Below are 27,975 nucleotides of genomic sequence, written 5' to 3'. Positions count from 1 at the left end.
GTGATACTCTCACAGGAATCAGCACTCTTGCAAAGTAAGGGTAACCACGATAAATCCCTACATCAGTAGATGAATATTTCCTCCAATATTCCATAGTGGTTTTCTGCCTTCCCTCTTCCCTCACTGGGTATTGCAGTGCTGCACTGTTGAGCAAATTTGTACCACTTGTATCCCATCTCTTTATCCCAATGGAGCTCTGAGACCTTCCCTGGGAAGGCAGTGTTACCGTGCTGACATACACCTGGTGCCCAAAGCCCTGAGCAGCAGTGTGGGTGTAGGCTGGCTGTCCCCAGAGCTGCAGCCAGCACTCTGTGTCTCACCACCCATCTTTTTGCACCTTTAGCTCCACAGGTGGTCCGTAAGATCAGGGCAGAACAATTTTCTGATGCATCAGGAAACCTGAAACTTTGGTGCCAGTTCTTCAATATATTGAGTGATTCCAAGCTGACGTGGTACAAGGACGAGATCCCTGTAGCTGAAGCCCAAAGGAGGTAACCTGTCAGTTCCACACTGTGACCTGTCACATCCTGCTCCTTTCCTTGCCTGGGGTGAAGGTGCCCCTCTTGCTAAGGCAGCATGGGAAGCTCAGTGCATGGCACAGTACATTGTCCACTTCATCTTATCAGTGCTCACAGAGAGAAGGATTGCCCAGATGGGGAGTTGCTGACAAATTTATCAATGCTCTCATGTGGAGTGTCTGCTTTGGGTACCCAAACCTTGGGGATGGCAGAAAAGGTGTTATGCCCATCACAGATATCAAGAGCTGGATGTGGACTGCAAAACTGGGATCCCAAAGAATCCACATGAGGGTGGCAGTCTCCCAGCAGAGCCGGGAGGGTCTTCCATGCAACCACCACTGGGAAAAAGCAGCTCTGGGTGTGCCCTCTCTATCCCTTGGCACTGCCCTTGCACAGGGATAGTTCATACATTGATAGTGCATATTCAGACAGCTGGGTGGCTGGTTATTGTATCCTTTGGGTCTACTATGAAGAGCAGCTTGTTCTCAAGCCCAGAGAATTTGTGTAGGAACATCATCCACATCCGTTAGGATTTGCCTAATGTCATTGTTGTCCCCTGAGCTTCCTTTATAATAAGTAGACAGTAAGTTAGGTGATTCTGGGGGAGAAATTTTCTCCTGGGGTAGGTATTTGACCTGGGGGAGATGGGTAGGGGTGGCCATTGCCTTCCAACAAACCAGAGCAGAGCATTCTCAGCCAGTGGGTCTGAGGATGAAGTTCCCACCTCTTCTCTCTGTGAAGCCCTGACCCAGCCTCACTCAGGGACAAGTACCTTTATCAGTCTGTAGCCCAATCTCAGCCACATTTGGCAGGGCTTGTCTGGAGGATAAGCATCTCTGTTAGTACAAACCACCGGGCAGGACTCCTGGTGCTGTGACATGCTGGGGGAGCAGCTGGGCTGCCCTTGGGATGGATTTGTTTGTAGCCTTCTTCCATCCCCCCAAGGGCAGTATGTTGCCCACCCACAGTGCCTGTCACAGGGCTCCCATGTGGCCCCACCACCACACGGGGATGTGGCCATGCTCCATTTCTTTTCCAGTTCTGGTGACGAGGGCCAGGCAGCTTTGGCTGTTGTGCAGGCATCCCAGAAGGATTGTGGAGTCTATCGGTGTGTGATCAGCAACGAGTACGGCACTGACTCCACAGATTTCCTGCTCAGCCCAGAAGGTGAGGAGCCCTCAGCAGCCTCTCACAGCTTCCTGGGTGTGCCATGGGGCAGTGTGGCCAACTGCAGAGAAGGCTTGGTGCCAGGCTGCAGTGGGGGAGCCTTGGTACATTCTGTAACACCACCTCTGTGAGGTGCTTCTGCCTCTGTGTGCCAACTCATTCCTACCATCCTACCTGCCATCTCTAGTTGTCCAAGTGCATGGAGCAAGGTGGGATCCTGTCAGGACCTTGACACCTCTTTGCTTTCTGTCTCCTCTAGTGTTGTCAGGATTTATCCTGCGGGAAGAGATTGAAGGTAAGGGCCACGTGATGAGCTGTGACTCTGCCCCTTGCTGAGTGGGGCAGGCAGCTCTGGGGCAGAAGCAGGATGTGCCCATGTTGTCCCACCCTCACCAGCTCTTCCTCCCACCAGTTGGAGAGGAGATCGAGATGACACCCATGGTGTTTGCCAAGGGTTTGGCTGATGCAGGCTATTGGGGGGATAAGCTCTTCGGGCGCGTGGTGAGCGAGGACGTGGAGGTGGGCGCTGGTTTCCTGCGCAAGGCCTGCCGTGCCAGGGCCATTTATGGCCTGGAGCCTGTCTTCGAGTCCGGCCACACCTGCGTCATCAAAGTGCACAACTTCATCGTCTTTGGGACCAAGAATGAGAACAGCCTCATCGAGAAGAACTATGATATCACCATCCAGGTGGGTATCCTTCTGGGCCACCATCAACCTTTCTCCCTCCCACCCTCCCCACCTGTGTGTGAGTTGGTCCCCAGCTCTGTGCCCATCTTTGCTATTTCCTTCCACTTTTGAAATGTTCTGGGGTGCTCTAGCCAGGGGGCTGGACATGTCCTTGCCCTTCTTAGTTCCGCTCTTCCATCTAAGCAATGTGGAGCTGCTCCAAACTTCCCCATCACACTTTGACCAGCAGGACAAGGAAGCAATTGGCAGTGATCCCAGGGAGGCAGTGGTGCATGATGGAACAGGTTCTTGACTCTTCTGTTTGCACTTCCAGGAATGTAAAGTCCAAAACTCCAGTCGTGAGTACTGCAAGATCTTTGCTGCTGAGGCACGAGCAGTCCCTGATTTTGGAGCGGTGCCTGAGTAAGTGATGTGCTACAGCTCTACTGGCTTAGTGCCCTGGCAGAGCATTGCAGGGGATGGTGGGAAGCTTCCCTGTGGGTGTTGGGGCATCCCAAAGGCAGTGCACTCTACTCCCACAAATGGAAGGGATACTGGGAGGAAGGCAAAAACCAGGGTTGCAGGCAGTGGTGTGAATCTCCACTTGCAGGGGAGGGAGAGCTCACCATGCTGACATTGTGAACTCCCACACAGGATAATTCCTCTGTACCTGATTTATCGTCCGGCCAACAACATCCCTTATGCCACAATGGAGGAGGACCTTGGCGGGCCCTGTGAGCAGTACTGTGTCACTGAGAGAGATGGCAGCTTGGTGGCACGAGGCACCTCGGAGATTGTGCTCAAATGCTGCACCTTCCAGCATTGGGTTTACCAGTGGACAAATGGAAACATCCTCGTGACTGACATGGAAGGTAAGGGGATCTCCTGTGTGGTGTCCATGGCCCATCACCACCCTTCAGCCTGGGAAAGAAAGAAAAAACCCAGGCTTGCCCTCCTGCCTCTCCCACCCCAGGCCATGGAACCCTCTACCCAGGGCAATGACCTGCCCTTGGTACTGGTGGCTGTCCTTCTCTGGACAGAGACTGGTTGTCCTCTTACATTACAGGAGTGGGCTGGAAGTTGACCAACGTGCGGATCGCTACCAACCTGAAAGGGTGAGTGACTTCCAGCTCTGGAGCAGGGTGGCCCTGGCTGTCCCCAGCTCTGCCCCTTACCTGGCAAGGGCCATGGTGGTAACCGTGGTCAGGCTCCATCCTCACCTCCCTGCTCTGGTGGGACATCTCCTGTTGCAAAGCAGGAGCTGAGGATAGCTGTGTTGGCAGGTACCAGGGGCTGAAGGAGAGCTGCTTTCCCTCCCTGCTGGAGCAGTTCCCGGCCGCTCACAGGTGCAATCACTACTGCAGCATCCTGGGCCTGAAGATGCTGGAGCCAGCCAAGCCCAAGGGCTCCAAGAGTCCTTGCCTGGGCAGGAAGTCTGCCCAGTCCAGCCCCCAGCTCCAGAAGAAGGTGCTGACAAGTCCTCAGAGCACCCGCAAGGCTTCTGTGAGCCCCAAGAGCTCCCGGAGAGCTGCAGAAACAGGGGAGGCCTCAACAGCCTGCAAACCCAGGTCAGGAGAGAGCAACAGAGCTGGCTGCCGGCAGTAGTCAGAGCTGCTGCAGCTGAGATTCCTGCTCTGGCCCCCAGCCTGGGCCCAGCACATGACCAGTGTGGGAAGGGGAGACCCTGGCAGTGGCCTTCTCCGTGGGGCTCCTGCCCGGCCCGCAGCGCTTGCATTGTGTGGTGTGTGCTAATTGTGAGTGGCTGTGAGCCACAGGCCACCTCCCCAGTACCTCTCTACAGGAGCTGCTGCTGGAGCCTGTGGGGCCGTGTGCCTGTCCATGCTCGGACTCGCTTTCCTCTCTCAACTTTCCGTAGGCCTTCCTTAAGGCAGGGACAGAGCTTCTCCCTTGAACTTTGTAGGCTCGAGGGAGAGTGTCCTTGCCTGGCTCCCCAGAAAACTGGGAGTCCTGGACACCCTCGTGGTTCCCAGCACCTCATGTCCCTCTCTGTGTCCCCATAAAGTGACCAGGCCAAGCCTTGCCAGCGCTGTCAATGATGAGACCCCCACCAGTGCCCAGGCAGTCCCCAGTGCCCTGGCACACCCTTTTTCCTGCAGAGGGTTCCAGCAGTTGCTGCAGGGCTCCTCTGCTATGGTGTGGGGCTCTGGGGTGTTGGCTGGTTCCAAGGCAGGGTGTTTGCCACTGGTACCAGCAGCTGCATTGAGATGGGATTTTGCACCCCTGCCTTCCTCTGCTTCCCGGGGAAGTCTCCCACCCCGTTGCTGGGTGGCTGCTGAAGGGGGCCAAGCCCACCCCATGCTGGATAGTGGCTGGTGCTACGGTAAGGATGCTCTACCTCACATGGGATTCCAGGGAGCAGGGCAAAGGGGCGACTTCCCCTCCATACCAGGCTCTGCCTTGGTAAGTGGGGGTGTCTAGCCCACAGGAATTGCTCCTCCTTCCCCCCTGCCATACATAGACCCTGTATGCCCTAGCCCCACAGCACAATCTGGTGCTCAGCATCACCCCTGCTTGGCACATGCTGGACTCCAGCAGCAGCTGGCAGTACCCACTCCAAACCCTGCTACCCCTGGCTCGAGGCAGTGATGGACAGGCACAGGAGCTGTCTGCTCCATCCACCCTCCATCTCCTTCCTCAGGGCGTTGCAGGAGGGTGCTGGGTGCCAGCACCCTGCAGGATGGGGTCCCAAGCAGTGGCTCAGTGCCTGGTGGAGGGAAGGGGCTGGGCTGGGAGCTTGGCATGCTCTGGGCTCCAGGTTCTTTGTCCTTGGGTGATTGTAAAATACCGATGTACGTAACGCGGCTGCGTTGGGACTGGGTGCTCTCGAGTGCAATAAAGAGAGAAGGACTGGCCTGTTCCCTGGCACTGTGGTCCCTCTGGGAGAGCTGCACCCAGGTACTGTGGAATGTGCTGGCTTTTTGTTTGGGGAAAAGAAACACCTTCAAGCACTGGCTTTACCCCATTCATCTCCCATGGGGGAGAAGAGCCTAAGGCTGGCAGCAGATAGGGGCTCAGCTTGCCCACTGCAGTGGGCATGGGGTACAGCCCTAGCAACGGACCTTCTGCTGTGTAGGAAAGCCATAGTTAGGGGCCAGAAGGGGTCTGAGGGCAAGAACACAAGGGTTGCCATAATTTATTTGGGAGCTGCTCCATTGTGTCTGCAGGGCCAGCACCTAAGAGTGCAGGTTGCAAGGTGCACGCAGCTGTCAGTCGGCCCTGGAGTGGAGAAGACCAGACACTCGGGTTTCTGTTGGGGTTTTTTCTGCTTTTGGGGATAGGCCTTGTAGGCCCTGGTGCTCCCCCCATCCTAGAATGTCCCTGCACACGTCGTGTGGTTGTAGTATGCACAGCACTCCTTAAGCCACAGCACGCTCTCTGCCTGCTCAGCCCAGGATCCCATGAAGGACAGAGTCCCATTCTGCAGCACTGAGCTGGAAGGAGAGACACAGGGTCAGGACAAGCTGCTCTCCAGGCATCTGGAGTCCAGATGGCTCCAAGGCCCTTCACACCCACCTGGCAAAGAGCTGCTTACAGCACGTGTACATGGTGTAGCTGGTCGAGTTGAAGTTGGTGGTGCTGAAGAACATGGCGCAGTCCCCCACCTCTGTTGGCACATAGAGGAGACCTGGGGGACAAGGTCTTCTGTTGGGACTTAAGAGGGACCATGGATACAAATTCCATACCCCAAGCAAGCTGTGAGCCCTGTACCCCCTGCCTGCTCACAAGTTCCACACCTTGACTATACTTGCTTGCAAATCCTGTACCTGGGACTGTGCGGGTCCCACCTCATCCCCCAAGACTTCAGGGAGCTCCTTGCCATACTCCAGAAGTTGCCCTTGAAATGTTCCAACCCAGAGGAGGATGAGGGGCCCCAGGAGAGCTGTTGGGCTTAGTGTGCCCTTGGCAGAGCCATGAGGGGAGAGCAGGGTTTGAAGGCTCTGGCAGAGCCATGGGGAGACAGGCTGGCCACCTCCATCCCTGAACGCTGCGTTTATGGGGTCTTCAGCCCTGTGCCTGTCCCTCCCTGAATCTCTCTGGCCCTGCTGCCAGTGGGCAGAGACCTACCTGCCAGGCAGGCATTGAGCATGGAGACACACATGCCAGTGAACAGGGCCCGCAGCACCACAGAGGCAAAGTCACTCTTGCGCTGGGGCACCAAGGAAGCTGTGGGGGCAGAACAGACATGGGGGTGAGTCAGATCCTTGCTCCTGCTCTACACTGGCTGGGGAACAGATAGGGACATTGTGATAGCCTCCTCAGTCCTGAGCTGGTTCTGCCACATAGTGCCCTGCCCACCCCAACTCCTGCTGTCTGGAGGATGTGGTGATCCCAGCCAGCACCCAGTGTGCTGTCTGTCCATCGTGGCAGAGCACTGTGCCCACTCTGCACCCATGGGTGATCCACCAGAGCCCTGAGCACTCCCAGCACAGTGATCTCTCTGCTCTTTCCCCTGTGGCTGGGTGACACCCAGCCTTGGTGTGCTCTTGCCCATGGGTACAGTGCAAAATCATCCTGGTTGCCTCATGCAAATCCTGTTTTTTATCCAGCAGAGACCAAACATGGAGGCTTGAGGACAGCAAATTCCTCCTGCCTCAGCTGAGCTCTTGCTCCCTGACCCAGGACCCCACTCCCTGAGTGCTCAGGCACTCAGGATGTCAGTCACTCACACAGGCCTCCCAGCATGATGCCAATGGAGCTGAAGTTGGCAAATCCACAGAGGGCAAAGGTGGTGATGCTCTCAGCTCGCTCCTGGAGGGCACAGCAGCAGGGGATAGTCATGTCTGCCCAGGAGCAGCCCCAGAGCACCCAGAGCTGAGCACCACATTGGAGCTCCCAGATAGACATGCTAGAGAAGAGTCTCCCACCCCAACCCCTTGTTTGTCAGCTGTTTTTGGGAGCAAGCATGAAGGCTTTCCCTGGAGGAGGCTAGGCTGGGGGGACAAGGGGCCCTGTAGCACCATGATCTTTCCAACAAGGAGCAGGATAAATAGGAAGGAGCTTCACTGACTCCTTCCTCCCACACCCAGCCATTAGCAAACATCCAAGTCTGACTGGACATAGGTGCCCTCCCACTCCCAGCACCATCATCCTGGTTCAATGATCTTAGAGGACTTTTCCAAACTAAATGGTTCTGTGATCCTCTCCTGCCCATCACCCCCCTGCCTAGCCAGGTGCCGTGCCCCATTCCAGCTGGCTCTATCCCTGCCCTGTGGCTGGCAGGTGCCCTCACAGATATCCACTGTTTCCGGCTCCCGTCCCACTCCTCCAGGCCCATCAAACGGTTCTTCTTGTACGTGGCCAGCTGCTGGTACGCCACAAACTCGTTCAGAAAGATCTTGACCCCCAGGAGCTCAGCCACCAGCGGTGAGTCTGCCCAGTCTGCTCCCATGAGAAAGGCCAAAGGCATGAGGACATAGGAGCAGATCACCTGGGAAAAGCATCCCAGAAGGAATCGACTCAGGGCTGACCTGCACAGCCGCCAGATTGGACATGTGCTGCCAGCATTTGCCAAGAACTCAGCAAGGGTCTCAGCAGCCCACTGAGGCAGCGGGCAGAGGTGGGGATGGGTGGGGGATGCAAGATCTGCCAGCTCTTGGGGATACCTGGAAGGTAAGGCCCTCGATGTCTACCATCTCCCCGAACCAGCGCAGGGCAGCGTTGATGAACTCCAGCACGGCCAAGAAGGCGATGAGGTTGGCTGCAATATTGGCCACAAGCCCCACAGAGGTGGCAGCCCCGTTGCTAGCAGCTTCCAAGATGTTCTGCTCTTCCCTGCATGGAAAAAGACCCCAATGTACTCATCTGGCTGGGCATCCCCCATACCGGGTCAGCGCACACTCCATGGATCTGTGCACACCACAGGCTCTCCCAGCCTTGGGCCACCCGTGCCCAGAAGTGCCACCACGGCTTCCCTGCAGTACATGGACACGTGCAGCCCCACTTCACTGCCCCTCCCCTCACACTCACCCATGGGAGAGGTGGACACTTGCTTTGCCCTTGAACTTGGACTCCTCCACTTCAGGGTAGACAAGTTTGGCCATGGCGAGGGCACAGGGCGCAGCCATCACAGAAGCTGCAATCAGTGATGCTGCATCAATCTGCAACGTGCACACCAGAGGCGTAGGCACCTCTGCACAGGGCTGCACCCCATGGCCTGCCACCCCAGGGCATTCCAGCACGTGCCTGGCATCAGCCACTGACACTCAGAGCAGTTCAGGGCTCTCCACTTGCTGAAGGTGGGAAAATTGGCTGTTTTCCCATCTAAGCAGCCGTGCACATGGGGCAGCTTGCCTGCATGGAGGCGATTGCTGGAGCTGCAGCAATTGTAGCCTTGGTGATGTTAATCTCTCCTGCTGTTTGACTTAATGGTTCTTGTCCCTTCCTTGTCCCTTTTTATTGATACCACAGCAATAGGTTGAATAACATTGTTATCTTCTACCTGCTGACAAAGGGCCAAGCTCCCAGCCTCTCCCCTTGCCTGGCAACGTCTCATGTCTCTGACCTTCCACCTTTGGTTCCCCATTTAAGGGGACTAATTAAGTGTTTAAATAGCAGGAGCTCAGGCAGCAGGTTAAGGGAAAGTGTTGTTCAGAGCACTGATGAACTGGAGAGGGCATCCCTGGGGGCTTGGTGCCAGGAGTGCCCAGGCAATGCTGGAGGAGCAAGGATTCTTCCCTTGGGAGAAGAGGAAAGGGGGTGGGTATTGCTGTTTCTGTTTAAAAGGGGGTTGGAGGGGAGACACTGCTCACTGATAGCCAGTGAAAAGCTGAGAATCACAGACACAGTTTCAGTTGAATATAAGGGAAAATTGTTTCTTGTGTCTGAGGTACCCGTGGGGGAAACCAGAGAGGTTGGGAGAGATCTCCTTTCATAGGATGTTCACCACCAACCTGGACAAGGTCCTGGGCATCCCCTCAGTTGCCATAACCTCAGCTGGCAGGAGGGTGGATCAGAGACCCCCCCACCAGAGGGTCTTTCCAGTCTGTATTATCCCATGATTCTCTGGGATTTGCTCTGCTCGCTGTGCAGGTAAGGGTCCCATAGCACTGCCTTCTACCTGGCAGGCTCCAGGGCTCTGGCCAGGCCAGCCAAGGTGGGGCTGGATCAGGTGTTCTTGGGACAAGGTGAGACTGGACACCCTGCTCTCATTTGCTTGTGGAAGGGGAGCAGGGGGCACCTGCTGGGGGTCTTTCCTCATCCCCAAGTCTGGGTCAGCTCTTGTATGTCAGTACCCTGTGGCAGGGAGCATGTGGATCCAGCTGCTCGTGCACTCACCCCAAAGGATATGTAGGCACCCATCACGCTGCCTGCAATGGTGGAAAAGCCACCAGTCATCACAGCATGGATTTCTGACAGGGTCATGTCTGCGAGGTACGGGCGGATGAGCAGCGGGGCTTCGGTCTGTGGAGGAGAAAACCCTGCTGTCCTCAGGATGGAGCCATACAGGGCCACAGGTCTCATAGGGAGGGAGAAGTCGCTTCCTCCAGGGCAGGCTCAGCAACAAGCACTGAGGAGCTGGATCTGCTGCCAGACCAGGACCTTACCTGTCCCACAAAAATGTTCCCTGCCACGCTGAGGGTCTCAGTGGCACTGGTGCCCATTGAGATTTGAAGCAGCCAGGAGATCTGGGAAAAGACAAGGCCACTGTGTTGACAGAAGCTCCAGACACCTTGCCACCACACCCACAAAGCCAGGCACTGTTTGGCCCCTGCATGGAGGTGATCCTGGAAGCACCCCCCAGACCAGGTGGAAACATCAGCTCTAGGGTTCAGTTTTTTCAGCCTTCTGAGAAGGACATGCTAGAAAGACAGGGGTTGTGTCTATCCTTTTAAGCAGGACAAATCACCCCAGATTAGTACCCTGACAATTTTCCTAGGACATCTCTCAGCTGACCATAGTAGACAGAGAACCCAACAGGTTCTTCTCCTTCCCACTGCCATCCCAGATCAAGGAGTGAGGCCCTACCTTGAGAATAAGCCACTGCATGATACCGAGATAGTAGAGGATGGACATCACACAGCTGAAGAAAACAATGATGGGCAGGCTCTGCAGGCAAGGCACAGGGTTAATGGAGCGCTGGGACACACATCCCAGCACCCGTGGGCACCAGGCTGGGCATGGTGTGGTACTGCACAGCCAGCCCACACTACTGGGCTGCCACAACACTCAGCCAGGCTGGCAGGAGAGACAGGGACCAGTGCAAATCCTCCATGGCACTGAGGAAGTCCACAGGTGGATACACAGCTGAGGGAGACACATCTCTGAGATGGCTGAGCTCTACCACAGCAGATTTGGCTGCATTTAGCTCTGTGCAGGGCAGGACCCAGAAAAGAGACAGACCAGAAGAAAACCTCCCCATGCCCCATTCCTTGACTGACCTGGAAGGCAAAGACTTCTTCAATGAGTGTGTTCCCAAAGACAAAGCTGGAGCCAGCTGTGGTGTAGCCCAGGAAGTACTGCAAGGGAAGAAGTTACACTGTAGGACAGCAATCTCCATCAGGTCCCTCCCTGGTATCTCATCCTGCCTAATGAGGGACTGAGCCCCCAGTCCCACAGCTCACTTCACACCAGAGAATGACCCTCTGAGACCTTAGATGTGGATACTGGTGGGCTGTCCCAAAACCACAGGGCTCTGCTCAGCCTGGAAGGGAGAGCACACCAAGGGCTCTGGGCTGCTGCAGAAAACCAGAGAAGAGTTGGCTTCCCTCCAGTCCTGAACATGCAATCCCTGCCATGTCCCCTCCCCATGCCACACTCTGCTTTTCCTGTTACTCTCAGGCTACAGGCACAGGATGGGATGAGTAGATGCAGTACCTGGACCTGGTCTCCCAGCCACTGGAAAGCTTGGATGCCAGGAGTCGATCGGATGACAAAGAGTCCAAGTAAGAACTGCAAACCAAGACCCCAGAAAACAGCTCTCCAGGACACCTGGGGACAAAAAGCAGAACAGGAGCTGAAATGTTTTCAAGGTCTACAGGCTTCCCTCTCTTGTTTCCAGCTGCTGGTGACAAACACCACACACTGCCCAGGGGTGAAGATCATGGGGAGACCAATAAAGTGTTACAGAAACCAACAAACGTGGGTTGGTGACAGAGCCAGAAATGAGTTGGTGGGACTCTGGAACACAACCTGCCAGGGATACAAGCACAAAGACCTTATGATGATTGGTAGCACAGACCTGCTAGACTGAAACTGTTTGTTCAATAACCCTTTGGAGGAGCAGGATGGAGGGACTGCCCAAAGCATTGCAGCAGTTTGGGCTGGAAACCACCAGGATTTCAATCACTTGTGACCAAGGCTCCCAAGGCACCTGAAGCCCAGGTGTGGGTCTGGTGCTGGGTTTCTGGGTCTGACCCACTACAAGGGACATGGTAGAAAACAGGACAGAGGCATGCAGGGGAGCTCTGGGGTGGGAAGTTGGAAGGAGAGCAAGGGGAAGAAGAGCAGTGAGGTAGTTTTGGGGTCTATCCACCCAACCAGTTGAGCTCCCCAGGCTGCACACAGCTCTGCTGGGCTTCTGCTTCCTCCAGAGAAGGGGATATCAGGGGGAACGGAGTGCTTGTTCTCCAGTGCTGGGAGGTGGCCATCAGTCCCCATGCAAGGGGACTGATGCTCAGGTCACACCTGGAACACGTACCGCACCGTGGTGCTTGGAGCAGGCAAACAGGAACAGCACCAAAAAGCAGAAGCCACCTAATGAGATGAGCTGCTCTGGGTTTCTGCCAGTGTCCAAAACCAGCCACACAATCAGGCCTGCCAGGAGGGCCACCCACAGGAGCCTGCAGAGAAACCCCAGAAAAGATGATGTCCCCACAGGGAGAGAAGCTCATGAAGGGCAGGAGGACTGTGATGGAATTGCCACTGTAAGGTCCATGTAGCTACAGAAACCTGGGGCTTGGGCACGAGTGAGGGCTTTGAACAGCCATCACTGCTGAGGCAGAGCAGACAGACATCTCTGCAATGGCTTTTAAGTGGTCCCCAGGCTGGGCCATGCTCGCCCTTTGTGAGGTGCCAGCATGGCACATGCAGAGCCATGGGAGGGAACCCAGGTGCTGGGAGGGATCTGGCCCTTCCTTCTCCTGACTCACCATTTCAGCCACGGCCAGGACTTTGGAAGCACTTCCCAACAGGGCGGAGGAGCAGCAGAACCTTTGCCCCATAGTGCTTCTGGAAAACCTCCCAGCAGATAAAGAAGACAACCACAGCAGTTATGACCACCAAGGCAAGGGCTCGCTGGAAGTTGAGGTAACAGGCCGCAATTAAGTAGCACAGGTAGGCTGGAGAAGGCACATTGGGAGTCAGAAACATCAGGGCTGTAGGATCATGGGTTCACAGCTCACTGGGGCCAACCACAAGGTTCATTTCCTCCCAATGTCCTTCCCTGGCCACCCTTGAGGATCTCATCTCTGCGTGAGGAGAGCTTAAGAGCACCACCCCAGCAGGGAGCAGAAGGGGCACAGTAAACCCTTTGGGCAGGTAGAGAAAGGGCAGGGGGACAGTGAGGTGAATGAAGATAGAACTGGGCAGCAGTGGTGGGGCGAGGAGGGGGCAGTGAGGCTGCTGGGAATGGAGACAACCTCCACACACCTGACAGTGTTCAATCAGTGCCGTCTGGAGGCACAGCCAGCCAAAGGGGTGGGGACGTGGAGTCTCAGTCCTCACCTACTCCAAGGAGCCCTAGGACAACTCCTCTCAACACCTTGGCATGAGCCTTGCAGAAGTGCTTTGCCTTGGATGCTGGCTGCAGGGCCTTCCTGGGGAGAGTCACATGCCAGAGACAGGAGAGACACAGAAGATGGACATGGAAGACCAGCCCAAGCCAGGCCAAACCACCCCAAGTGCACCAACCCACCAGAGCCAGGCCATGACCATGCCTCCCACTGGGCACTTCCAGCAGGAGGTGGTACAGGTGGGCCATGGTGAGGAACCTTAGCATGCTCACCATCACCTGCTATGGGGACAGAGACCTGCCTGTGGCACCCTACAGGGCCACACGGAGCCATCAGACACTGTCACCTCCTCAATACCACCCTACTCTGCTCCCAAACCAGGTTTGTCTCTGGCAGGGCTCACACATCTATGCAGATCATCCCACCTGCGGTAAGAGGAGAATCTCCCTTCTCTTCTCTCCTCTTGGTTCTCACTGCGTGGACCACCGCATTCCTCATAGTGTCTGTTCTCTCCCTGGAAAACATCATTAACTGAGCACCCGGGAAGGGAAGGGAAGGGAAGGGAAGGGAAGGGAAGGGAAGGGAAGGGAAGGGAAGGGAAGGGAAGGGAAGGGAAGGGAAGGGAAGGGAAGGGAAGGGAAGGGAAGGGAAGGGAAGGGAAGGGGAAGGGAAGGGAACGGGAAGGGAAGGGGGGAAGGGAGGGAGGGAAGGGGAAGGGAACGGGAAGGGAAGGGAAGGGAAGGGAAGGGAAGGGAAGGGAAGGGAAGGGAAGGGAAGGGAAGGGAAGGGAAGGGAAGGGAAGGGAAGGGAAGGGAAGGGAAGGGAAGGGAAGGGAAGGGGAACTTACCTCAAAGCTGAAAGTTGGATTATCTGTACCTGTGTCAAGGCTGTCCAGGGTTATCTGGTTTCCTTCCATCTCCAGAAGCTCCTTTGCTTCAGTGTATATGGGAAACCCTGGGAGGGTCTGATGCTGGCTGGGGAGAGCAAAATGGGATCACCTCCGGGAAGCTCAAATGTCCCACTCTGCTTTTCAGTTTTGGGTCCCTGAGAGGAGAACACCCCTTGCAGACAGTATTCAGAGCAGGTCCTGCCCCAGCACATCAAGGGACCATCCTATGGGGTCCTCAGGCCATGGGCTGAATTCCTGTTCTCCTTTAACTCGAGAGGTCTTTACTCTGCTGTGCTTTCAAGGAATTATAGGAGAGAACTGTATGCAGCAGGAAGTGCTGGTACTCCCCCTCCAAGTTGGTAACTGTGTCCACCAGCCTCTGTGAGCCTCTTTGTTTTGGAATAATACAAATGTAGCTGGACAGGACGTGCCTGAGCTTTCTGGCCCTTGGTGCTGAACCAAAAAGTGGCAACTGTGATGTTTTCACCTCAGAGACACTTTTGGCTAGCTGGATGCTGCAAAGAGCTCGTGGAGGCAAGTCCAGGCTTGCAGGAGCTCTGGTGGAGGTGGGATGGAGCCTCCTCCCGTAAGAGGGTCTGCTCCTCAGGTTTACCTCTGGCAGAGAAGCTTTAAGGTGATGGTGAAGGAAAGGAGTTGGTTCTGATGGAGGGTTTCGATCCAGAGCTTTATTCCTGGCCCACAGGCCTCTGAATGCAGCACCTGCTCCAACAGAACTCCCGTGGTTGCTGTTCCTTTTAACCCCGGGGAGAAGGGGGAGGGAAGGGGTAGGAAGCCACCAACTAGGTACATGAGAGGAGGTCTCAAGGGACAAAGGACACCTGGATAGCCCAATGTCCCCCCAGGGGTAGAGGGCATCCTTTGAATCTGCCAATCACTCATTCTGGAATGCCAGGATTGACAGTGCTCAGCAGGGGTCTGGGAGGGGAAAGAAAGGATGATTGACACACCTGGGAGGGACTGAGGTAAACCCTGAAATCACAATGCAGCGTCTTTGCAAGAGGGATTTTTTCAAAAAATGTCCTTCATCCTCAAAAGTCTTGGTGCAACTAAGTAAGATGAGGAAAAAGATCTGATTAATTATCAGATTTCATGCTGATAATTAATACAGTGAAGGAATGAGGGTTAGGAATGACTGGTAGTTTGCATAAGGACTGGTCCTAAAAGAGATACTGGAAGAACTGGTCCAGCAAACCCAGAAGAACCAGTGTTATGCCAGGGGAGGAACCCTTGGAGCATCCCATTTGGACACACTCCTGGTTCCCCTACAGGAGAAGGATGAGGGAAGAGCAGAAAGCTGCAGGCAAGGCAGTGATCAACTGTAGAAGCATTTCTGTGTGGGGACAGAGGCAGTAAGATGTTGTCTTTGCTTTGAGGAGAATTGTAGAGCTTTGTGCAGAGAAGGAGGAGATCACAGGGTCATCACCAGTTTCCCTCAATGTCCACTGAAGGGAAAGACTCAGCCCCAAATGCAACAGAGGAAGGTGGGGAATTTTGGAGAACATCCTCCTCATCATGGGACCTCCTGGCAGCTGAAGTGGTGTGGCTGGGGCTCCACAGGCCGGCAGAGCCACCATGGGGAACCACTGGAGTGTCCTGGCCCCGTGTGTCCCTGGGTTCAGGGCTCCTCAGCAGCAGGGCAGGGCCAGGGCCATGGTGGGAACCCAGGGCCTCCAACATCGCTGGTGCTCCTGGTGCTCAGGGATGTCTCTCCAGGACCCTGGCAGAGATCAGGAGGACCCTCCTCCCCAAGTCCACCACCACTCCAAGAACACTCCCCAGTGCCTGTCTGGTCTCAGTGACCCCTCCAGGATCTCACAGAGTTCCAGGACCACTCCAGGTTCCTGGCTGTGTCCCCACCTCAGGTTCGATACCTGCCAGGGCTGATGCCACCTCCTTGTCCCCCACCCTGCCAGCCCCAAAATCTCTTGTTTTGGTGCAGTCTCATTGGCTGCCTGTCAGGAGCAGGACCACATGGACAGGCAGATAATGAGGGAGGAGCGGAGTGTAGGGTGTCCTCAGTGCCTCCTGCATACCTGTGTCCCCGCACTCGGGCTCCTTGTGTCCCTGCAGCCCCTGGAGCAGCGTGGCCGCGGGACCCTCTGCCCTGTGTCCTTGCACCCCCCGCTCTCACACCCCCGGTGGCCTCATCCCCCGGTGGCCTCGTGCCCTCCGTGTCCTCACGGCTCTCCCGCCCTGGCACCCGCCGTCCCCCGGCACTCACCCTCAGCCTTGCCGGCCCCGCAGCTCCCGGTCCCGTGTCCGGTTACCCATTAACAGCTCGGTCCAAAGAGCTGCGCTGCCGGGGCCGCCCGGCTCCTCCCGGGGCTCACGCCCGGCTGCCGGGAAGGGCGGGCGGGGGAAGCCCAGCGGCGTGGCCGTGCAGTGCCATCCAAAGGAAGGTCAGCCGGGGGACTTTTCCCCTTGGCAAAACGAGCCTTCAGGAGAGATATTGAAAGTAGAAATCAAACTTTTACCCCACTCCGAGAAATGCTTCCCAAAGCGAAACAAAGTGGGGAACACGTGGCCTCCAAGGCTTCAGTGGCATGAAGCCATGTCCCCCGGTAACCGAGAAGGACGGGGTGGAATTTACAAAACGTGTCTCTTGCACTCTGTGTCCAAAACCACCTTTTCATGCGGGATGTTGGGAATCGCATGGCCAGGTTTGTGCACTCTGCCAGTACCTCCCGCTCTTTGTTTGCACGGGGAGCGGTGATGTGGCTCCGAGGGTGCCAAACCGGGGTTGGCAGGAGTCAGTTGAGACTTTGGTGATTAGCGATACCACGGGGCACTCAGGGCACCACGTGCCACACTCTGCCCGTAAACAAACCGCCCTCCGCGCCAGCTCCCCTCCTTCTCCCCGCGGGTTCGGCCAATCCCCCGCTAAAGCTGCCCGGGGCTGGGGGGAGCGAAGGCGACGGCGCCGGGCAGCGTAGGAGTGACAAAGGGGGAAACCGTGAAAGCTGCGGCTGCGACACTGGGCTAAGCGTCCCCCAGCCCGGCGTGTGGCACTCACGGGACACCCAGAGCCTGTGACAGGGGACAGCCAGAGGCAGCCCTGCGTGTGGCAGGGGACAGCCAGAGGCAGCCTGGCGTGGGACAGGGTTCAGGCCGAGCCAGCCCCGCTGGGCCGCTCCCGCCTCTCCCCGTCTCGGCCCCGCCCCGGTCCACGTCAGCGGCCTCAGCGCCAAGTGCCGCCGCGCCGAGCCGCCCGCACAGAGCCCCGGTAGCGCGCCGTGATCGTATAGTGGTTAGTACTCTGCGTTGTGGCCGCAGCAACCTCGGTTCGAATCCGAGTCACGGCATCGCCCGGCGGTACCACGGCACACGGGCTCCAATTTTTGACCCCACTCTGGTTTTTTTTGTCACATCGCTCCAATATTTCATTTTTCTTTTTTTCTGTCGGTTGGCGGCGGGGCTGCGGGGCTGAGCTGGGCCCGGCGCGGATGGTCCGAGGGCGCCGGGAAGAGAAGGAGCGAAGGGAGAGAAAACAAGAAAATAACATAAGATAAAAAAAAGAACATAAAAGTAGAAATAATAAATTAAATAATAAAGTTAAATTTTAAAATACAAGAAAACAGGATGAGAGAACGAGGTACAAAGTAAGGGTAAAACTGAAATAAAAATAGAATTTTAAAATTAAGTTAAAATATGTATAAAATAATAAAATTATACCACTTTATTAAGTAAAATAAAAGCAGATATAATAAATAACTACATACCTAAATTTATAATAATATAAAATGAACTATTAAAATAAAATTAAATATAAAAATCAAATATAATAGAAAAAACGAAACAAAAAATAGCATTTGATGACAATAAAGTTAAAAAATAAAGAACATTTTAAAATACAATAGAATAAATTAAAGAAACTGCTATTAAGTATAAGAATAAAACAGTAAAAATTAAAAACTAAAATCAAATTAAGTTACATTAAACAGATAAAATGCAATAGAATTAAACAAAAATAAATAAACTAATTAAAAAAAATTAAAATAATAAAATTAAATTGAAAATAATAACAGAGAACGACAAAATTAAATTATGAAATAAACCAGAGTGGGGTCAAAAATTGGAGCCCGTGTGCCGTGGTACCGCCGGGCGATGCCGTGACTCGGATTCGAACCGAGGTTGCTGCGGCCACAACGCAGAGTACTAACCACTATACGATCACGGCGCGCTACCGGGGCTCTGTGCGGGCGGCTCGGCGCGGCGGCACTTGGCGCTGAGGCCGCTGACGTGGACCGGGGCGGGGCCGAGACGGGGAGAGGCGGGAGCGGCCCAGCGGGGCTGGCTCGGCCTGAACCCTGTCCCACGCCAGGCTGCCTCTGGCTGTCCCCTGCCACACGCAGGGCTGCCTCTGGCTGTCCCCTGCCACACGCAGGGCTGGCTCTGGGCGCTCCCGCTCCGCCCCCCGCGGGCATTCCCCGGGCTGGCTCCGGAGCTCCGTCCCTCGTTCCCCGTGCGCGGCCGGGGCGCTGGCGATGGGCCCCGGGCCGAGGCCCCGGAGCTCTCACGGCCCTCACCCACTCCCTGGCCCCAGCCCCCAGTCTCGCTCCGTGTCTGACCCCAGCTGCGGCGCTCATCCCCTCACCTTTATCCTCTGCCCTCGGCCCAACTCCCTGCCCTGACCCTGATCCTTCCCCTCATCCCTTTGTATCCCAGGGTAACGCTGTTCCCCGAGCTGTAATCTCACCTCTCACTCCCCTGCGTGTTTCTCAGGGAGTAAAGTTTCTCCCAACCAGAGGATGAATGCCGACGGGGCACAGAAGGATGGGAGAAAAGAGAGGGACTACGGATTTTATGCCCCTGAAGCAGCAACAGGTATCAGTCTGTGCCAGACTCATTTCTCCTGCTCAAGTACATATCGATACCTAATGGCTCTGCTCTCACCACTGCTGCTGCTTTCCTGCTCCCAGTATTAAGGTTCTTTCATTTTCACAGATATGCAAAGAATTCCAAACACCTGGGATCAAAAAGATTTCCTGACATAAAATAGTTTAGAGTTATCGCAGCATGACTCATTCTTTCTGGAGAGCTGGAGCTGGTCATAGAAACATCAGCTCTTTCACATAGGATGAGATCATTGCTTGTCAGACACACGCACCTCCCATGGGAGGGGGCAGAGGGAGTGGCAGGGGACTCCTACAACCCTGCTGGCCATGTCCCTGCACCCCATCCTCCTGGTGTATCTGCTGCAGCTGGAAAATCCTACATCTAGAACAGTCTTCCTTGGGGCAAACTGGAGAACTGCCCTCTGTGCCTTGATTACTCTGTGAAGTAAATGCTCCTGCCACTCTGAGCTCATCTTGCTCACAACCAGCCCAAAAGAGCTCAGAATGGTGGAGGAAGACAGATTAGTTTTTTGTACCCTCCCTTTGTCTTTACCCACCTCGTCCTGTCCTCAGCAGTTTGCTGGTGTGCACCAGTGGTCCCTCAGCAATGTTGGGATCCTTTGCAGTGGGAGATGCTCTCCCCTGTCAAACTGGCTGACCAGGAGAGGCTGAAGGGGTATCTGACTAACCTGAGTGTCCACATGCTATTGTCCTGCTGCAGTCCCACCTTTCTCCCTCTCTTCACCATATGCCAAGATCCCAGTCCATGGCTCTAATGGGGCTGCAGGGATACTGCTTTTGTTCATCTGTGTCCAACCTTGTCACCATCTGTGTCCTTATGCTGGAACAAAGTGGGTGCAGTGACACTGGAAGGAGATATGCGGTTCTCCTCCCATGCCTGAGGAGTTTGACACCATCATCATCCTCTTGACTGCGCACCAAGGACAGAAATCCAGCCAACAGACACCTGCAGGACAGGTGTAGCTGAGCTGTACAGGTGGGATCACTGCAACCTCTGAATCCTAGGTCATCAGCTTGTGAAGGGAAGAAGTCCCTGTGCTGCACTGTGCCTGGTCTCTTGTGCCTTCCTCCACAGTGGCACCATGCCATGAACTGGGTCGTGTCCCTAGTGAAGGGATTAGCCCAGCTCCATGTTAGTCTGGACAACTGCTGTGTTGGGCAGGACAGTGTGCTGGGACCCAGGGGAGATAGTGGGGCATGCTCTGGCAGGACATGCTGTCCATGGCTGGTGGGGACAGAGAACCTACAGTGACACACAAGATGACCAGGAGATTCCTCCTCAGGGATTTGCATGGGCAGGCAGAGTGGGACCCCTGAGGCTGGTGTCACCATGGCCTTTATCCCAGCTCCTGGCCTGGCAGGATGCAGAGCCCGTGTTTAGGTGGGTGGGAGGATGCTGGGCACTGCTCACACAGGGCACACAGTGTGGGCTCCTTGGTGGCCTGGAGGAGGCAGTGGAGCCTGTGATTTGGCTTCTTGGCAGATGTTTCTAGAATGTGGAAGCTGACAGAATTACAATGACCTCAACTGCTGGAACAGGCATGGTTGAGATAACACTGCAGCCATCCAGGAGAGTCAGCCAAACATGGAAGTAAGCAGGGAGGTGCAAAAGGACCCAGAGATAAGGTACCGGGTGTGGATGAGAAGGAGAAGGCAAGAAACTGCTGCCACCCACCGCTGGCATCGGTGGTGGCCTGTCCCAGCAACTTTCTGCTGTAGACTGCCCTCCCCAACAGAACTGGGATGTGAGCGCTCCTAAGGGAACCTTGCCTGGTTGTCAGGGCCCCAACCACCCTTTGCCACGTGCCTTTTAGTCCAGATGGCTTGGACCTGCCAGGATTGAGGAAAAGAGATGAATGAGCTTGTGGGAGCACTGAGAGCCCCATATGTCTGCTGGGTAACCTGATCCCTTTAGGATGCTCAGGAGCCTGCCAGGATGGCTGCTCCAGGCAGGCTCCTCTGCTCCTCCCACCCTGCTCTGCCCCTCGATGTCTTTTTCTCTGAGCCCTCTGATGCCTGTGGGTTGCTCTCAGTGGGATTTTAAAGGTGCCCTGAATGTCAAAACACCAGTGCAGCCAGAGAATGCTGCTGTGCCCAGACGTTGCCACGCTGTGGCACATATATAAATCTTGCAGCTGGCAGAGGGACAAGCACAATTCATCACTGCACGGCTGTCTCGGCTGCTCGGCCCCTCGAGCAGCCTCCCCAGCTGCTCCCTCGCTGGGGCAGCCCCTGGTCTCCTTTCCCAGTCTCAGGAAGACTGGTGGGAGGCAGAGGAATCCCCACCACGTCCTCTTTTTCTCACAGATTGCTGAAGCAGCCCCAGGAGCAGCACTGGTGCTGGGGAGGCAGGATGGATGCCAGCTCTGAGGAGGCGCTCTGTGTTTTACTGGTGATGAAAAAGCAGTGGTGCAGGCCAATGCTGTCCTCTCTGGCTATTCAGAGGTCACCAATCCAACTTGGAAATTGCTCTGCTGTGGAAATCCCACCTTCTTTCCTAAGGAAATCAGAGTAACTCTACCATCATGCCCAGCATTCCATAGGCATTGCTGGGGCAGAGCTGGATGTTGGAGCAAGAGCAGGGAAAGGTGCTGGGGCTGGGACAATTTGAAGGTGAAGGTTTGTGTGGGTTTTAGGAGTAAAGGACTAAACACCTGAATTGGGAGACTGTTGTCTTAGATAGCAAAGGTTCTATCATCATCATAGTACGAGGATTTCATATTATCAGAGCTTCATACCTTCTTGATACAGGCAGCTCCTCTACACACTGACTTCTCCAGGTCCTGGCAGTAATCTAACTCTCCTCACTCCTCTTTCCTTACTCTTATATAGCTCTAGTTCTTATTGATTACAGGTGTGGCCTGTAAAGATCAGGCCCACCTCCAATCTTCAGCAACTGACCCAGCTGCAACTCATTGGGCTTGCAAGATCACCCTCTACAGGAGACAACTGCTGTCAACCTGACCTCATACTGTCCCCACCATCCTCTTCTAGGGCCACAAAGATGGGATATTGGGGAGGTATTCTTGGCTGAGGGGGTGTTGAGATCCTGGCACAGATTGCCCAGAAAAGCTGTGGCTTCCCCATCCCTGGAAGTGTTCTAGGCCAAGTTGGACAGGTCTTGGAGCAACCTGGGGCAGTGGAAGCTGTTCCTGCCCATGGCAGGGTGGATTAAGATGAGCTTTAAGGTCTCTTCTGACCCAAACCTTCTGTGATTATAGCTCATGAGACATTGACCAAGGACCGAATGAGAAGAACTTGAGCATTCCTTGACATGAGTGTTCAGCTGTGATGCTCTCCAGAGGCTTCATGAGCCCACAACAGCACATGAGGTGGCTCCTGGTTCTTCCAAAGCCTGAACTTCAAAGGATATTTTCCAGTCTGCCAGCAAGAAAACTGGAAGGGAAGGCAAACAGGATCTAACAGACAGATTTTCTGCTTGGTTGTATTTTGACACGCCCTTGCCTGGCTCCAGCACTCAGAAATCAAAGAAAATGGTACCCAAAATGTATGGAGCAGGGATTTATCAAAGCTGTCCTGTCCAAAACCCAGGGAGCACAGCCCAGAGTAGCCTCTTGAGCTCTTCCCTTGTGTGCCCAGCATCCAGCTGAAGATGGAATGTGAGGAAACTGTCCCAGGGGAGAACCAGCCATCCTGCAGCCCTAAATAAATGCTGCCACATGTCTGTGTGTGCCCTGCCTGATTCCAGCTGCCAGCCCCATCTCTCACTCTGCCTTTGTCTGTGCACAGCAGGAGCCTCCTCCCACTGCAGGGATTTATGGCCTGCACACAGCCACCTCTTAACCCAGGTTTGTGCTGCTGAAGGGGCAGAAGACAGGCCACCATGAGCTGCCAGGCAGCCTGCCAGGCCTCACCTCCCCACTTCTTGCACTCATCTCTGAATTCACCTTCATTTTCTGCCTCTCAGCCCTCTCAGAGAAATTGGGCTGGTGGCAATTGCAATTGATCCCCTCTCTGTGGGAGCAATGGCCACTGTTTTGCTCCTGTGCACTGAGCCCATCTTCCTGACAGCTGATGACAGCCCTATTAAGAGATATAAGGGGGATACCAGGGTGGGTGTTGCCCACAGGCAACATAAAGCTGTCTGGAGAAGGACCCAGCTGTGAGAGCATGGCTGTTTCAGCTGGATTAATCAAACCCACCATTAACCCCTTCCCAGGGCACTGAGATCCCCTGCCAGCCCCACAGCACAGCCCCCACCAGCACATGGCTCTGATTGAGCTGCAAATGCTCCAGCTCCTTAGTTTGCTCAGCCTCAGATCGATGAGGGCAGGCAGCTCCAATCAATTCCACTTTACCACTTGCTATTGAGTTCAGATCCACGCTCTTGCAGCTGGTCCCGTTTCCTTCATCCATTCAGAAGAGGGATTCAGGCATTTTATCCCAGCTGGATGCTGTTTTGCCCTTGCAGGATCAAACCCTTTGGTAAGAGCAAATAAAAGCCAAAAACGGAGGGCCAGCAATGAAGGGACTGAATTTGTGCTATGGTTGAAGCCCCAAGAGCACCCACCTGGCTGTCAGAGTGTGGAGTGGGTGGCTGGATGAGGCCATGCAATTTGCACGATATAATAGAGCTGTTGCCACCAAGCTAGCATCTGTCATGAGGTTTTCCTGTCATGATCCTGGTTTTGTTCCAGGAAAGCTCCTGTGTCTTGGTTTCCCTGTCCCCATGAGACCTGAGTGGGGAGAATTCAGCTCTCTGGCACTTGAGCCCACACAAAATTATTTTGGAAAAAAAAAACAACAAAAACCCCCAAAACATCAAAGAATTTACATAATGGCTGTTTGGAAATTTCCCTCAAACCTTGCATTTGCCAGTGAAAGAAGTGGTTTTTCCCCCACTCTGGGTGTCAGTCCTGCAGTCATTTTTCTCTCTTGTCACCCAGCCCTCTCACTGGCCTGTCTCCAGGATGCTCCACCTGAACCTGTGGAAATTAAGTTCCCCAGTGCTCTCCACACCTCGTCAAAGTGTTAATGAGATGACGGACCACATACAGAGCAGCTGTGACACTCAGGGTGCTGATGTGCAGAGGCAGGGACCAGGCTCCAGGTGATGACCAATGGATCTGGCTCCAAGCTGGCAGATGTCTTTCAGCAAGTTGTCATCTCTTCTTTTGGTCAATTAGCATTGCCTCAATTATACAATCCACTGCATAACAATTTTTTTTTTTTCACAGAAAGGCTGGAGAGCTGCAAAAAGTGCCTGCAGAAATTTGCTCCATTTGGTAAGGACACATGCTTTGTGCATATCCTGCCCAGGCTTTGATAGTCTCCTGGTGCAAATGCATAGCAACACTTGCCCTGGACACCATCCCTCCCTCTAAAATCTCACAAGTCTCCTTTGTGCTAGTCCTTGTATTTAATATGTATTTATGGATTTTTTTTCTGTGGATTTGTGTGCTCTTGTTCCCAAACCACACAGCATCTGCAGCAACCCTTGGCAGGGAGGGCCACTGTGTGCTGAGTCTCCTCCTTGTGTTATCACTGTTATTTCAGCCTTTCCCACCTCCCCCAGCTGTGCAGATCTCTGCTCTGTGATCCCAGCTGTCTCTTTCCAGTGCCAAAGAGCCCTGATCCTTCAGGGACCCCATGGGCAGAGACCTTGGACCCTCCTGCTGCCCTTCTGTGCACATTTTCCAGCTCTGCTGTATCCTTGGAACAGGGGGACCAGAAATGCCTGTAGACTGGGACTGGCTAGGGAATAGTGATATCTCTGATTTCATCTCTCCTTTTTCCTGACCCTTCCTATCAGCTTGACAAAGAGCCCTTGAGGTTTTGACTTCTGCTGAGTGCTGAGGGGACAGTTTCACAGACTGTCAGAGCTCCCAGTCTCAGAACCCATCACTGTGGACAAGAGCCTGGGCTTGGTTTCCCCGTGTGTGTCACTTCCCTAACACTGGCTTTTGTCTCATTTTATTGCCAACCTCCTAAGCCTCTCAAAGTCCTCCTGCAATGCTTAGCATGCATCCACAATTTCCAGAATAATTTAATATTATTGCAGTTTTTGCCATTGACCTCATCTTTTCAAAAGATCTGCATGTGGAAATGCAGGGACTTAAGCTGGATCACCTCAGGGGCCTGCTGGCTTTTTCCAAGAAAGCACTAGCTGTGGAAAAGAGAAATTCACTGCAAGAGAGCTGTATCGACTCTTCCCCAATATGTCATATTTATCCATCTGTTCCCTAACGATGCCAGTTTCCTCCTCCGTATGCCAATTTTTGTTCATTTGCAGAGAACAGATGTGTCATTTATCAGCCTGGGACTCCCTGGCTGCCTCCCAGGAAGCAATTCTGGTGTCACGGTTGCCACCTTCCAGTCCTCACGTCCCCTGCTGTACCCAGACCCCGGAGATGGTTCGGCTGTCACCCAGCAGATGTGACATCCTCTTGGTCCCTGCTGTGCGGCACAATGGGGTGGATGTGGGTTGCTCCCGGGGAAGAAAGGAGCAGGCACACAGGCATGTCCAAACCTCCTGCAAATGGCTTTTGTTTGAAGCTGTGGAAGAAGCACCTGGAGATTCCAGGAGCTGCAGGCTTCCCTGCAAGCCAGGGTCGATGCTGGCATCAGGGAAAAGAGTCGACCCAGCACCTGACTCAAGTGACACGTGAGCAAGTGTCAGATTCAGCCCCCACATTACCTGGGGGTGACTCAGCCGGGAGTGTGCAGGGGCAGAGACTCTGAGTCACCGGAAGCTGCTGCCCGGGGGACGCTGGGCTGTGTCCGCACCACCCAGGGCTAAACTGGAGGGGAAGCTTTGCCGTGAAGACCTGGCACCATCCCTCCTCAGCCCAGGGAAGGTGCTGTGTGCTGCTCTTGGCCCAGCTGCCAAACAGGGCACCTGTCCCCAGCTGGGGGTGAGCACCAGGACCACTTCAGGCAGCTGAAGCAGCTCCTCAGGCCCCGGAGGATGGATGAGGGCTGAGGATGCACACAGCTCTCTGCTGGGCTGGCAGGAGCCCGGAAGACATTACCTGGATTTTTCTTCCTGGTGCATGCTCTGACCTGTCTGGATTTACCCAGGCAAGCAGCTCCTTTGGTAAGAGGAAGGGCGATGCTGTGAGCACCAGCCTGGAGATCTCAGCAAAGAGCTCCTGGAGCCTTCAGAGGTGGAGAACAGGGTGGGAGCAGATTCCACTGCAAAGAATCAGCCCTGCATCCTTGCAGAAAGCCTTTCTGCCTCCCCTGTCCCCGTGGTCCTTCAGAGTGAACAACAAATCACTTCTGCACAGCCATGGGTTGTTATATTCCCATCTGAGGACTGTGTGCAGCTTCACAGCCATCCTTCCCTCCTTCCTGGGGGCTCCATGGGCTGCAGGCAGTGCCAGCAGCAGGCAGCCCCCAGGGCTGCACATCCTACCTGGGGATGCATGAGAGAGAAGCTAAAATGTGGAGTCTGGCACGCAAGTGGTGCAGCCTGTGCTCCCCCATCTGCCCACAGCACCCCATGATTGCCATCTGTCACGGTGACCCACAGGCAGAGTGGCATCACAGGGGTCAGCTCCACAGTGCAGCCACCAAACCTGGGTCCCGACAGGAATAAGGTATGGAGCATGTAAACACTTGGGATTGGAGCAGCACCAGCTGCAGCACGAGCTGCAGACAGATTCTGGCTTTGGCAGTAGAATGTAGAAATCTGCCACTGCTCCTCCAAACCTGAAGTGAGCCACTGTGAACAGAGTGATGTCACCAGCTTGTCGTTGTGACTGCAGAATAGAATATGAGCAGCCTGTGCCTGTGCCAAGCCTTGCAGGTGGTAAGGTCATTTGGTGTCCTTCTGGAGGCCCCTTAAAGCTCCCCAAGCACAAAGGAGTCTCCCAGAGGGCTCTCAGCTATGCTCTCTCCACCTGCTGCCTGTGCTGCTGTCTGCGTGGTTTGGCCAAGGGGAAGCCAATACCCAGGGGAAGCTCAAATCTGTGGGTTCAGGCAAGTCCAGGGCCTTTGATGCCCCTCCAAGCTCTGCTGAAGCCTGAGGTGAGAAGGTGGTCCCTCAGAGGCACAGATCAGAGAACAGGGCTACATTGGGCCAACCTGGAACAGAAACAGGCCCAATGAATGGTGAGGAGGTGCTGGGGTCCGGCATGGGCATGGACCACAGACCTTTGTCAAATCCCAGCACAGCCTGGCACAGCTGCCTCTCCAAGCAGGGGGTGATGTGGGAGATGTGCCAGGACTGGATGAGAAGGAAGAACCTTTGCAATTCCTCTAATATGGTAGTATTTAAAAAACGAAACATCACCACAAGCTAGATTCCTCCTCAGTCCCCTCTCTGGAGACACTGAGCGTGTGTTTTCCAGGCCTGAGGATTTAACAAGAGCCATCTCCTACAGCTGTTGCTGAACATCCTCCTTGGTTACCAATAGAGGGTGGAAGTGCTTTCAATCTCAAGTGCCATTAGCTCTGCTTCCTTCCAAATGCTGGACAGGCAAATTTATTGAGAATCTCTGCCTTTTCTGCATTTCAATAAGTCTCTTCATCTCCATCTGAGAGCCTGGGAGTGAGGTCTGCTGCTAGACTGCTGCAAACACTGCCTGGTGATCACTTTGTTCCTCATAGATGCTTTTTCTCCTGCTGCCTTTTGCATCTTGCAATCCTCACTCTTTGAAATTTCCAGTGCTGTTTTCTGGGTTTCATTGCTGTCTTCTCCCTTTGGAGGAAGCTCCTGTGGTGTCCAGTTGGACCTGGCAAATTTGGATGGGTTTCTCAAGCAGAAGTGTGCTCAAGGAACCAGGAAATCTGACACTCAGTGGGCTCTCTGGGCACATGCTGGGCATGTACTGTTCCAGGCTGCACAGGAAGCTCAGTTCCTTGGCAGCCCCATCCTCACCGTCCCTCCTGCACAGGGCTGGTAGGAAGGAGGTCACCATGAGAAACTTCCCTCCCCAGCCAGGCACCCTGACAGCAAGATCCCAGCACCGGTCCCCACACTGTGCAGGACCACAGCTCATGGTGTGAAGACACACAGGGACACACTCTGGCATGTGTCCCTGCTCCCTGGATGCCCCTGCGAGCTTCACAGCTTGCAGTGGGACCTCTGTGGGGGTCCTGCTCTTGGAGCATCTGGCCCTTTTCTTTCTTCATGGCCTTCAGGGGATTCGGCCTGTGAGCCTGGAAGCAGGTTTAGGCGATGGTGTGTATTTAGGAAGGGA

At 54.6% G+C, this 27,975-nt stretch overlaps 2 protein-coding genes and 2 non-coding genes across 4 annotated transcripts in view; 2 read left to right on the top strand and 2 right to left on the bottom strand.

Moving 5' to 3' along the window:
* ALPK3 (alpha kinase 3) overlaps positions 1–5,266 on the top strand; it is a 32,749-nt gene extending 27,483 nt beyond the window's left edge. Inside the window, exons 6-13 of the mRNA XM_030228526.2 lie at positions 344–491; positions 1,558–1,685; positions 1,945–1,980; positions 2,098–2,372; positions 2,686–2,774; positions 3,006–3,223; positions 3,418–3,466; positions 3,635–5,266. Coding sequence (XP_030084386.2) covers positions 344–491; positions 1,558–1,685; positions 1,945–1,980; positions 2,098–2,372; positions 2,686–2,774; positions 3,006–3,223; positions 3,418–3,466; positions 3,635–3,956 — 1,265 coding nt within the window. The 3' untranslated portion in view covers positions 3,957–5,266. The remainder of the gene's footprint in view (positions 1–343; positions 492–1,557; positions 1,686–1,944; positions 1,981–2,097; positions 2,373–2,685; positions 2,775–3,005; positions 3,224–3,417; positions 3,467–3,634) is intronic.
* A 223-nt stretch (positions 5,267–5,489) lies between these two features.
* On the bottom strand, positions 5,490–16,212 carry SLC28A2 (solute carrier family 28 member 2). Its single transcript, XM_050978353.1, is given in 19 exon segments — positions 5,490–5,803; positions 5,886–5,997; positions 6,438–6,536; positions 7,040–7,121; positions 7,603–7,800; positions 7,976–8,144; positions 8,340–8,470; positions 9,648–9,773; positions 9,917–9,997; positions 10,338–10,418; positions 10,751–10,828; positions 11,187–11,300; positions 12,010–12,151; positions 12,461–12,485; positions 12,488–12,649; positions 13,035–13,126; positions 13,468–13,556; positions 13,890–14,012; positions 16,174–16,212. Coding segments are annotated over 18 exon segments (1,974 nt in total). The 5' UTR covers positions 13,959–14,012; positions 16,174–16,212; the 3' UTR covers positions 5,490–5,679.
* A 970-nt stretch (positions 16,213–17,182) lies between these two features.
* On the top strand, positions 17,183–17,254 carry TRNAH-GUG (transfer RNA histidin (anticodon GUG)). The gene has a single exon. It is a non-coding gene; the product is annotated as a tRNA-His (tRNA).
* Positions 17,255–18,057: 803 nt separating this feature from the next.
* TRNAH-GUG (transfer RNA histidin (anticodon GUG)) lies at positions 18,058–18,129 on the bottom strand. The gene has a single exon. It is a non-coding gene; the product is annotated as a tRNA-His (tRNA).
* Positions 18,130–27,975: the final 9,846 nt, after the last annotated feature.

This window comes from Serinus canaria, chromosome 10 (assembly GCF_022539315.1).
Source record: "Serinus canaria isolate serCan28SL12 chromosome 10, serCan2020, whole genome shotgun sequence".
NCBI lineage: Eukaryota > Metazoa > Chordata > Aves > Passeriformes > Fringillidae > Serinus > Serinus canaria.
The sequence above is the reverse complement of the archived record's forward strand: the minus strand, read 5'-3'. Positions and strand labels throughout refer to the sequence as shown.